This window comes from Canariomyces notabilis, assembly GCF_033297395.1.
Source record: "Canariomyces notabilis strain CBS 508.74 unplaced genomic scaffold N656scaffold_1, whole genome shotgun sequence".
NCBI lineage: Eukaryota > Fungi > Ascomycota > Sordariomycetes > Sordariales > Chaetomiaceae > Canariomyces > Canariomyces notabilis.
In genome coordinates, this window is record NW_027041823.1 from 720,605 (window position 1) to 732,612 (window position 12,008).

At 52.1% G+C, this 12,008-nt stretch overlaps 4 protein-coding genes across 4 annotated transcripts; 3 read left to right on the forward strand and 1 right to left on the reverse strand.

Moving 5' to 3' along the window:
* Positions 1-473: 473 nt before the first annotated feature.
* Positions 474-1,770, reverse strand: N656DRAFT_793691 (uncharacterized protein; the record flags this gene model as incomplete). The annotated part of the gene is made up of 3 exons (XM_064817193.1): positions 474-613; positions 676-1,130; positions 1,202-1,770. 3 exons carry the CDS (start codon positions 1,768-1,770, stop codon positions 474-476), a joined length of 1,164 nt encoding a protein of 387 aa, XP_064674742.1.
* A 5,300-nt stretch (positions 1,771-7,070) lies between these two features.
* N656DRAFT_18342 (uncharacterized protein) lies at positions 7,071-7,571 on the forward strand. The gene has a single exon (XM_064808785.1). It carries the CDS (start codon positions 7,177-7,179, stop codon positions 7,438-7,440), a length of 264 nt encoding a protein of 87 aa, XP_064674743.1. The 5' UTR covers positions 7,071-7,176; the 3' UTR covers positions 7,441-7,571.
* N656DRAFT_18411 (uncharacterized protein) lies at positions 7,572-8,108 on the forward strand. The gene has a single exon (XM_064808791.1). The coding sequence runs from the start codon at positions 7,702-7,704 to the stop codon at positions 7,981-7,983; it is 282 nt and encodes a 93-aa protein (XP_064674744.1). The 5' UTR covers positions 7,572-7,701; the 3' UTR covers positions 7,984-8,108.
* A 367-nt stretch (positions 8,109-8,475) lies between these two features.
* Positions 8,476-8,979, forward strand: N656DRAFT_18345 (uncharacterized protein). The gene has a single exon (XM_064808787.1). It carries the CDS (start codon positions 8,586-8,588, stop codon positions 8,880-8,882), a length of 297 nt encoding a protein of 98 aa, XP_064674745.1. The 5' UTR covers positions 8,476-8,585; the 3' UTR covers positions 8,883-8,979.
* Positions 8,980-12,008: the final 3,029 nt, after the last annotated feature.

Genomic DNA, 12,008 nt, shown 5'->3' on the forward strand with positions numbered 1-12,008 from the left:
ATAATGCGAGGGTGCAATTGCTGACCCGAGTAAACAAGCCCCTCCCTTGTGCCCAACTAAAAAAGATGCCGAAACGCCGATCCATGAGGGTATCGTCCAAGGGAGGCCATCTCTCCGTCGCCTGTTGGAAGATTCCCAACTCCGGCCCTCAACCGATCGAATCCGTCTGAAAGAGATTATGATTAAATAGTTGATATCCAAAATTTTGGGATGACTTTGAAGAAAAAATTCCATGGAGTTCCGACACGCTCGGTGCAGCTGCAGAACATGGCCTTGCCAGAGACCAAATTTCCGGGGAAGGATTTCGTTACGGATGATATCCGAGTATCGATATGTCGACAAACACCCACCATCACTGTATGATGGAGCCGAAACAAAATGGCGCTGATCTATCCTTTGAAGGACCCGTGTACACAATGTGCGGCGGCAGAGCTGCTGTCGATGTCGACTAAGCATGACGATTGGTGATTGTCCTACGGTGACTGGTGTTCCTCTGACCCGGTCTCTGACGGCGTCTCGCCTTGTGTCTGGTTTTTGTGAACCTTTCTGTGACGGCGAAGATTTGATACGACTGAAAAATTCCGGCCGCAGCCTTCCACCTCGCATGCGAACGCTATACGACAATCGGATTAGTACCAGGGCCAGTGTGGATTCGAGGACGCCGGGACCGCTTACGTTTCTCGCCCGTGTGGCTGTACATGTGTGTTTGTAGCGAGCTTGGCCTCGTGAAGCGCTTGTCGCAAACCTTGCATTTATGCTTCTTCTGCGTGCTTGACGACACCTTGGAGCTAAAGGAACCCATCATCGACTGGGGCGCTGGCGGCGCGCTGGCCATAAGCCCCTGTGGTCTTGGAAGCGTGCGGCTAGATAGCGACTCAATGTCGGAGCCCGCCGTCGAATAGTCGCTCACCGATCCGTCCACAGAGCCTGCATAGTAGCCGCTGAACCCTGTCGACGACACGCTTGAGGTTGCCGAGTGGGTCGGTGGGAACCCGTACGAGTCGCCAGATCCCCGCCCCCTGTTGCGCACGTCGAATATGTTACGCGGCGTCTCTTGGCTCATGGAGAGCATCCCGTGGCTCGCCTCCAGGGCGTCCTGGAAGCTCCTCCTGTCGTCCTGCTGCAGACTTCTGCGATCATGGTCAGATATTGACTCCTTCGGTGGGCCTGGTGCAAATCCTCAAGGTTGGATGCTACTGACTGCTGGGAATATCTCCTCGAGCTATCCTCGTTTCCGAGAGCAAAGGAACCCCTCATTGACGCCTGCGCATAGCCTAGTTGATCATAAGGCGACGACGATGACGTATATGTTGCGTTAACTGGTGAGGCCGTGCTAGTGTATGCCGAGGTGTCATAGGCGGCCGATGTTGTTTGATGCTGCAGCCGGTTGACGCCTAGGAGATGATCTTGAGACACGGGAAGTAAGTCCTGTGGCCTATAGACACCCGCCATGGAAGGACTACCTGCTGACGCAGCCGAGACTTGGAGAGCGCCGTAAGGCGCCATCGAAGTGCTGCTCCCGGCCCGACTGCTGTGCTGCGGATGCTTCGGGAGGGGAGCAAGATTGAGGTGAGGCAGGCCGGCACCGTCCTGGTGGTTGTTGATGTAGAGGCTTTGTTGACTCCCGCTCTGCGATGCCGGGCTGGGGCCCGCCGTCGAGGGCGACGGTGCCCAGGGGTCTGTGAAGTGAGGATGGCCCGAGTAGGAAGACATATGTTCGAAGTGTAAGGATCCGAAGCGGCGCTGATTATGGTCTATGGTCATCGTCATCTTGAGAAGATCTGGACGGCGCCGTCGAAACCTGTTTTCTCCTTCTCCCAGACGGAAATTGTGTGGAAGTGAGAAGTGGTCCCAAGTGGTGTTGCTGATCAAGGCCGGTGGTAGTAGTCTTAGCTGAGCCAACTTGAGAAGTAGGGAAGATCGGAGCCCAAGACGAGAAAGGCAGGACGGATCAGCGTTCTTAAGTGTCTTTTTGACGGTGTGTGGCTTGTCGATGGGCACGGATAGCATGCGTGAGCCAGCCCTGCGAGTGCCAGCGGTCCTATGTACTCTACTGTGCGCTCGGGCCAATGGCTTTCCGGACCATCCAGCGTCGTCTGAAGGTTAATAAGTAGAAGTAAGGTAGTTGCCCCCTCCTTTTGCGTGAGCGGGACTGGTGGGGGATTTGGTGCCTTTTTGGGTGGGAAGAGGAAGAGGAGTGGGAACTGTGGGTTCTCTCAAGGACAAGTGAACCTCTGACGACCTCCCGGCCCCAAGTGATCGACACTGTAATTACACTAAGTATTAACGTTAACTCTTTTTTTTGCGTACAGTATTTCCTCCCACGAGCCCTGCCAGGGCGGGCTTGCCAATGGGACGGGGGTGTGGGCTCGGCGGGATGCCGACTGAACGGCGCGGAGCAGGGCTGTCGGCCGGGAAGAGAGAGAAGGTGTGAACGCATGCAGCGAGACACCCCTTTCCAACGTTATCCCCAATTGCAAGGTCTAAATTACCCTATGTGGCTCCTCAGGTCCGGTGATGCTTTGGTGCGTGATGCTGGGAAGCTTCGACCAGAGCCGTGGAGCTTGGTACCTGACAAGGCGGCCCTGATGGATATCAAACGACACCTGACTAGTACCAAACGGGTTTGGGAGGCAGGCTGAAACTTGGATGTGTTGACGATGATCCGGAGAATTAACGGTGAAATATTGACGTACTACTCTTATTAGGACATGGGTTGAAATCGAGGGTTCGCGAATGACCTTTATTACAGTCACGAATCGTGATGGGAATAATAGGATTCGGTTGGGACAAAATGAGGAAAGAGGCTCCTCTACCAGTTTACGCTAACCACAAAATCTACATAAGGTAGTAAGTCAAAGACATCAAAGCCGCCCAAACTTGTATCCGTATGTCTTTACACTGGTACGTACTGTATGTACAGTACAAGTACAGAGCATTACACCACACTACCACCTCCTGTGTCTTTCAACAAGCCAGTCAGGATGAAGTGTCAGGATTGCCTCGGAGCCGGGGTCCACAGGCGGGGCGTGTCCGCCAGGACCGGGGGAGGTAAACGGGTGCAGGGTGCGCTGCCGATGGAGGGCCGCTGGCGGGACTCCATGGTAGAGTGGTCACGGTGTACTGTGTGAGCTGGAGTCAAAAAGAGCTTAGGACAGACCCTGCTGCTGAGCCGGTTCGACACGGCTGTGAAATCTACAGGTTCCCGGCAACCGTGGTGGCGAATTCAGGTATGTATGTACCTACTCTAAAGCTCTATGTAGGTAAGTTAGGTATGCTACTTATGTAGAGGAAAAGCCGGCAGATGTCCGGCAAACTGGAGGAGGCACCGGGCTTGAATGGCGTCTTGCGCTGTCCATGTCTGGCGAAGCAAAGGATCGCACTTGTTGAGGAATTTGCCGAGTGGTTGCGGGACCTTGGCGCGCCGACCACGCAGGGTCACTGAGCAAGCCAAAGCCACCTAATAAGCTAACTCGACCGCAAATTTTGTGGAAGAAATTGCCCAAGAAATTGGCCAAATTCAGCGACGCGTGTTGTCTACAAGCTCGCGCTGTTAAGGTTGGCATCTTGAATTGTAACGCTTCACTGTATGCATCAGCCGGCAAAGCAGGAGATCGTTTGCTCCTGGAATTGCATATCAGCACAATGCTGACTGGACAGGACAGGGCGGCAGGGGCCACTCACTCAATGACACCCACATAAGAAAGCTCCTGACCCATTTGTAGTGTTGGATTTCCTCTAGCCTGAATAGGAAGCTACTACAAGTGGTGCTACGCGGCATGAGGATGAACAAAACCGGGACGCGAGGCAAAAGAACCGGATTGACCACTGTGTAACCATGTCGGCAAGAGTATCACTGCCCTGGAGAATACCTTGATAACTAAGGTAAGTACCCCGTTCCACGGTGCGTATTGCACATATGTCAAGGCGACTCAAAGTTAATTGGTGCTTAAAGTGAAGTCATTCGTGACACATTTCCATCGTAACTGAGGTAACTGCCAATTACGGAGGTACGGCCATGGTTAACTGGCCTCGAGCTGGCTTAGCCCAGGATGTGAAGCCACCTAGCTTACCGGCGGTTTCCATGCATGACGCTCATCACTGCATGTTGCTCGCTGACGATAGCACGCCGTTTTTCTGGCTTCCGGTGGTGTAAAAGCCATCTAGTCGGGCTAGTGTAGGTAGGTAGCAGGTTCAAAGAGCTGAAGCTAATCACGCATCACCTATCCGTAGGTACTATTGTTTCTGCCAAGGCTCGTCACGGTTCTCACCGCTTCACGAATTTGCCTTTCGCCTTGCTACCTACCGGTGATGTGCTAGGTGTATAGCAGGCTTGCTGTTTGCAGAGATGTTGTATTAGTTACGTAGTTACGTAGGTTACCATGATCCTGACAGCCATGTGTACCAGCGATGCCGCAGGTATGTATTGTACGGTACAGGTCCAATACCTCGAGGGTAGAATGAATATATGTACATCGTATAATTGATAGTTAATATGCTTTTCCCGGATTCCATCGGCCCTATCAAGCTCCTGCTTGCCGGTGCTGCGCTTCTTCATTGCTTCTTTTCTTCCCTTGTTAAAAGCCATGTGGCCTAGATTAACAGCTTCGACCCCGGAGGTCACGAAAAACGAGCTGCCGTCAGAGTGGCCTATTCAAGTCCCGATGTCAACTAATCACACATGTAAGGTTGTTATTGTATGTAGATACATCCGGCTTCCACTCCCAATCCCTCCCGGCTTCGGATGATGTGGAAAGTGGAAACATTGCCTCCCAAGACCCAAGCAGTAGCGGGCCCTGTCAGTCCTTCACCGCATTCACCACGGCTGGCGACGGGGGAGCCGGGAATAAGTGCCTAAGAGAAAAAGCACTGGGTGAATCCACTCGACCTTGCACGGGCAGGGTATGATCGCCCCGTCCGGCAACTTTCTGCAAGCCAACGGCGCCCAGTAACCAATGACGGCACATCAGGCGGGGACACGTTGCTGGCGCTGATGATTTCCCTTGGCTGAACCAGCCTCCCAGGTTGGCCGGTTGGGCAGCCAGAATGGAAGTGGGAGACGACGAATTCGGTCGTGCGGGAACACTGTTGCCACAATCATATCCAGTTTCAGCAGCCTTTTGAAGACGGCCTACGGATACGGAGTACACGTGTACAATACCACGGCAGATTTCCCAATCATACGGAGTACATCGCCCAATATGATGTGAATTATAGTAGCGTTCTTTAGGTTACAGTTTTTCAGCCTCCTTGAGGAACCGGACTGACGCAAGCCAAAAGGCTGACGAGCTGAATTGGGACGATCAAGTAATTCATATAAAGTCGTCTAATCTTTCGGACAAGGATATTGTATGTACAGTACACCTCAGGGACAGTGACTCGAGAGTGGTTAGCGCTACAGACTCCGGAGTTGTGAAATCATCACTTGACGAGAATAAGATTTCTTTGCTTTTCGCCTGCACGGTTCCTCTCTCGAGCTTCGAGTGATGTAATTACTGTATATCAAGTGCAGGTACGTCGCCAATTCGATGGTGGTTAACAAGGTAGTTCACTTCACTTCACTTGCCGTCGGCTTGCCTGTCTGCCCTGGTCCTTGTCTACCCGCGAATCGATCTCAGAGGCTAACTAAAACGGGCTATAGAGAGCCAAGGTTGTCGAGGGTTGGCTTGCCGAAAAAGTGGGTAGGTCGCCGATGTCATTGATCTCATGCCCGCCCTCTTGTCGCATTCGGGAATACCTAAGGCAATCGAGTCGTTGGCAGGCATTGCTGCATTGCTGCATTGCTGATGGTTATCGAGAGATGTGAAGGCTCCGGGTTAAACGTTATGTAGATACCTAACTACGCAAAGGGCTTGGTAACATATGTCTGTGTTTCAGAGCCTTGGGTCAAGAGAGCTTTGCACATGACTCGAAGGCGCCTGCGATGATTTTCAGGCACCAAGCGCGGATCAGGTACCAGCAACGCATAGTGTAACGGTTTCGATCGCCAGCCCGAACTGGCCAACGTACGGAGTACGTGTACGTTACCTCGTACGGCGGTATTGGATCCGTCTTTACAAAAAAAAAGGCCCAAACAAGTATACTCCATAATCACATTTTCCTATTTCTTCACGTTGTGCTCAGAAGAGAAAGCCGCTCAACCAAAGCCCCTTCATGCCTGAGTCTGGCGTTGCATCCAGAGATGCGACCCTCCGTGTCGCGGGTCCGCGCAAGCCGCTGTTGAAGAATCACGCTGTCACGAGGTCCTTTGGTGAACAGAGGAACCCAGCATCGAGCACCAAGATCTTGTTGAGAAAGTCAATTTTAGCCAGCTGGGGATGGAAATTGGCAGGGTCATCCGTGGAGCGAAACTCTGGTAGTCAACGACGGGAAAGAACACACGGACCAGGATCGACGAGCATGGGTGTGTTACAGAATCGACAGGGGGCACTCGAAAAGGGTCAGGTTGCATGGACCCTTCAGGTGGAAGTGACAAAAGAAGCAGGCCCCAGAATTTGCAGCGTCCTCAGCGTTGGAAATCCTCAACAGCCGATGAGAATACGGGCAACCCTAATTTTGCAGTTGGATTCGTTAAATTTGAGCGAGAAAGAGCCGTGAGGCACGACTCCGCGGGAAGAAGGCGTCGAACCGTCGCCATGGGCCGGTAGTCGTCCATGGCTCCTGCCGACTGCATCAACAATGCAGCGCTGAAGATGTCCGACTGACAGTACTGCGTCCTCTGCGTAAAAGAGTCTACATTACAACCTCTTCCCGGCTCTTCGCAATGTACGAAGTACCAACTGTAACTATTGTACATTAGTTTTACTTTACCCCAAGTTTCTTAGTCGTCATAGAGATTTTTGGCTCGCCATTACTCGGAGCCGTAAACGCTACTCCGGACGGAGTACAGTAAACTCAGAGGCTTCATCTGGCATCAATCTGCCATGGATAGTTGGATACGAGGTTTAATCACGGCACAGGGGTAAGGTAACTTTACACTACATGGAGGGGTCACACGAGCCAGGAACCGTGATGAGGTCCCTGAGGGCAACCCACCCCGAATGCGTGGACTTAACAATTAACATCACGATGGGTGGGATTCGTCCTTGCGGCTCCCGGGACTTGGCTCGGCTCCTGTGGAGGAAGCAGTCACGGGATGGCGCTAAAAGTTGACTCCGGGGGAAAAAATGCTTGGCAATGAAAATGGTCGCCGTTCAGCGGGCCCGAACCGGACCAACTTCATCTCAACGCATCTCAACGCCACGCTGCACCCAGCCGTCGAATTCGGCCCTTCAACCCAGAGAACAAGATCTGGTCACAGCCCACCTTGCAAGCACGCGCCCAATGGCAAGACAAGCACTGGGCAATCAAGTCGAACTAACTGAAGCTCTTGGGTTGTTCACAGCCGCACTGCTGGTTTTCTTTCTCTCCTTTTCCCTCTTTTCAGCGTCTTCAAGCTGAGGTCCATCTCGATCCAGATTCTGATCGGGATACCACAAACGGACTGACGGACCCGCTTCCCGATCCACCTTGGCGGCTCGATTTGAGCAGATAGCAGGCCTTTCCTCATTTGTCCAGCCAAGACGCGGCACCAGAGTGCGTCGTGAAAAAGAAGTGTCGTCGCATCATGATCGACACGCCGCGCATCTGTCAAAGATCTGTCGTGCAGCAAGATGGTTTGGTTTCGTGTCCGTTTTCCGCTAGTTAATTAGCATTCCGCGCATGGCCCATATCGTGCTTGTTTTACCCCTATTTCCCCCATGTCAACAGACCACCGAGGCTGCCAGTGTATTGTACCGTACAGTACTTGCATACATATACATACATAACTTACACGGCGGTTTCTTATTATTATGTAGTGTGTATCGTACACTGCATCATCGTGGCTACAGCTGGTCCCAGAACACCGCTCCCGTGGTTCCAGAGGCAAACCGGGCCGAGTTTATGAGACAGGCGTTCGTTCACTTGGCTCTTCGTCACTTGGCTTGCATCTGTTGCAGATAACCAACTCAACACCCAACCCACCAGCAATCTCAGCATCACTGTCTCGCCATTGACTCTTACGTGAACACATAACTACACTACACTACAGCCCCAATCCAAGCCCCCACCCTGGTTGCGCACCCTGTCGAGGCCGCTGCCGCCGCCGAAGTTTGTCCGTCTTACACTGCCAGTTGCAAGCATTGTGATAAGCCATTGTACCCCAATGCTGGCTTCGACGCGTAGACTATATGTTACTAAGGTAGTTCGTCTATGTACATTAAGATACAAATCAACACGGTGCCTTGCTGTAAAGCTCACTTTATCTGCAACATGTTTCTCAATTCACTTTTTGCGGGGGTGGAGCCAGTTTGTTGGGAATCTACGGCACTGCACCTGCCTCTAGACACTAATTATGTACACATGTGGATACGACGCTATCACGCAGGCAAGTCTGATCAAGCTCGAGACAGGGGTCTCCTTTTGGCAAGTGGTCCCCAACACAGAGTTTGGGTTGATTCAAAGCCCAACGTGGTCGTCGACAATATCTGGCTATAATTCTAAACGTTACGCATTAAAATGATGGACGTTACCCGGCCGCTTGGCAAGCGGCAAATTACCGAGCCATGAGAGCCGCATCCGATCCAAGCAGCGGAAGCTCCCGGACTATGCCCGGGTTCGACGCTGTTGAGATGTTTACCTCGCTGTATGTATGTACATGTGCACAAGCACTTGGGGCTGGCATTGTCAACACCATGCCTAACCGGTGTTTACAAGAAGATATGGAAATGGTTAACAGTTTCCGTGGTGTCTGTGGCAATGGCGCTCAGACTCAGAGTCGCCTCACCTTTCACGTTTTGTATGTATGTATGGGTGATCGACACCCCGCACCCGCGAGTAGTGTATTAACATATGTGATCTAGCTACATACTTCGTATGTGCACGGTTGATGAGTCTTTGGGCGCCTAGCGTACGCTAGGCTTCCAAATGCCGCGTGCTGCCCTTCAAGACCCCCCCACCTTGAATGTATGTGCTCCACCTCGCCTAGGTCACGATGTCTCAAAACCTCCATTCACAGTTCTTGCCTTTGCCGGCCTTTGCTCCATTCAGACGTTATAAATGTCGTCCTCCAACCATGTCATCAAAGCTACTTCGTGCCGGTGCTCGGCACGACCAGAGAGGAAGGTCGTTAACGGTGGCCTGGACATGGAGGGACGCGGGCCAACCACCATTCATTCCCCTTTTTATTCATTGCCTGGGCCCATCAACACGTTGCTGGATCGAACTAAGCTGGCTCGGAGGGAATGAGGAATAGGGCTTGGAACTGTTAGAGACTCAGTGTTTCTGCCCTTTCTATCACCTTCTCCCCTCAACGGCATTGTCGTGGATCCATCATCCACGTATGAGCATTGTATCGCGAGCCCGGGCAACTGCGAGCTTGGCTCGGAGCGCTAAGGGGGTGCTTTCGAGCTTACTACCGTGCCGAACCAGCAGGCGCTGTAACCCCAAGCTGCCCATATTCCTTTCCCTCCAACCCAAGAGGTCACCTACATACATACCTTACATTTTGTTGCCGTCGTCACACATAGGCATACATGCATGCCCAGCCCATGGGAGCCATTGACCTACCGCCGGGCCCTCCCCTGCCGGCCTTATGTATGTATGTATTGTACATACAGCACAGACATCCAGTACGGTACTATCCCGACGAGAACCTAAGGAGGGTTGAGCCAAATCTGTAGGCCGAGCATCGGCGAGCGGGTAACTACCTCACCTTACCTGCTTGGAAGTAGTGGCAGGATCGAGCATACGGATACTTGCGCTACATGACTCCGTGGCGGGCTGTATTGAAGAGGAAAAACCACTTCCACTCGCAGCAAACCATGCTGCTCTATCCCGCCCATCGCCCGCATGAATCAGTAGCAGCGCCTCGACGCCATGCTGCAGCTGGTTGTGTTAAGTATTGTACACTACCTTAAGGTGCTTCCCCTTGGATTGCTTGTTAAGTCGGCACTTGTCTTGGACTTGCTGTCCCAGCTCGAGTCTGGTGCACAAGGTACTAGATGTCCCAGACCTTATCTCGTGTGAAAACCGACTGCTGCCAGTGGTGTAGCATGCGCAAGTGACATGTCATGCCTTTGTAATCTCACGCTGTCTTACTTTCTGACGACCAACTCCCCTCTCTTAGCCCAAGTTCGACCCATAGGTTCTCTTTCCGATGTCTGACCCCTCTTCCCGGCTCCGTCTCCGGCCTGGCCCTCTCAAATGTAGCCAGCCACTACCATCATCGAGTTTCCCATCTTTCCGGTTTTCGTCACTTATCTACTTCCGACTATCCAGATATGTCATTGGAACTCCGCCTTTGTCTGTTTGTTTGGTTGGCGTCTCTCCAAGGGGATGGACAATGTACGAGACATTACCTTTCAGAGAACTCTGCCGGGTGGCCATTGAACGAATCAGTCAGCCTGTAGCGGACGGGGAGGTAGCGGGGAAGTTCGCGGGAAAGCCGGATCCTGAACTGCCCTCCTTACTTCACCCCTCCCAACCCGTGTTGGCTTCGCCTTTTAGTTGGCTGAGAGAGTACTGGGCAGTACTGCGGACTGGACATGCACATCTACAAATCATGCTTAGGTACCATCCAAGATCCGGTATTGTATGTACAATCAGACATGTTTGCGGCATATGTATACATAAGGGGGACATCATCACGTAATTAACCTCCTCTTTTGCTTAGGGCTACCCGAGTGTCTCCCCTGGCCGCTTCACTGCTCTTTATCCCGATCCATGATGAGAACTGGATTGGGCGGGGAAATCTGGGTTCCTGGTGAGCGGTCTAAATCGCTCATCTCATGCTCGAGAAGGTTTGGGTCTGGGTGTGTAGAAGGGGATTTGTAACAGCATAGTCGTGCGGTTCGTTCTAGCTTACAGAATCATGATACACATGCCATGACAGAGATACGTATCGAAAAGCCTCATGACGGGCACTTGATAAAGCTTGTTGTTGAGTGAACTGAGCACAAACCACCTTAGGAGAGAGTGTCCGAGGTCTATATCTGTGGGTTACGAGTAAAGCTTCGATACTCTTGTATCTACTAGATGGCTTATGACATAAATAAGGTGAGTGAATTAGAATGCCGTCCGGGCCGCGAAGTATGTTGTTGACAGACAGCCTGAAGTAGCAAGTATGACTGATGCTGACTTAGTACGATCGGAGCGCTCCTATCTTGAAGTTAACGGGACAGAGTAGTTTCCTGACCCGAGTCGCATGGTAAGAAACCGTTGGATTGACACCCGCTGAGCAATATCGACTTTAAACTCAGTCTAGCCCGACATGTGGGATTGAACCCCCTTCTCTCGATCAAGAATCAGACCACCATCAGTTCCAGATAGCTAACTGTGTGCATTGTACAACTTGGCAGCTCAATCGCTGCCGGAACTTTACAGAACGCAACAACACAGGGGCGCGGAAGAGAGGGGAAGTACGCTCGCCTACCGCCGAGGGCACCAGATGCGAGTACCGATTTGCTGTTCGTTGGCCTTGACTCCATCATCAACACTACCAAGAACCAAAAACAGCTGGGAAAAGAGGAACGGTAAAGGCTGCGACGACCACATGGTGCCGTGGGACATGGCATGACTAAATGTTGGGACTTGTTGACCTCGGAGAATATTGGCTCAATTGTTAAACATTAAGTTGAAGGGAAGAAAAGCACCGCCCTCCGAGAACCGTCCGTCATCACAGATCATTGCCAACCACGTCCAGCGAGTATATGAAAGAAACGAGAATGAAAAAGGCAAAGCCCGTGAAATCGGACATCAGAAAGGAACCTAACCGTACACATTCGCCCAACATAAAACCACCACAGTACCCACCACGAGGTCTATCGTACACGCTCATCGGCAGCATGTACCAGATCCAGTCCAACACAGATACAGGAGCCTGGCGCTACGCGAGCGCCAAGGTAATAGTAAGGCTCCGGCCACCCTTACCCCCAAGCAAGCGATTCTAAAAGAAATTATGCCGTGGCCAGTCCAATCCCCCAGAACGC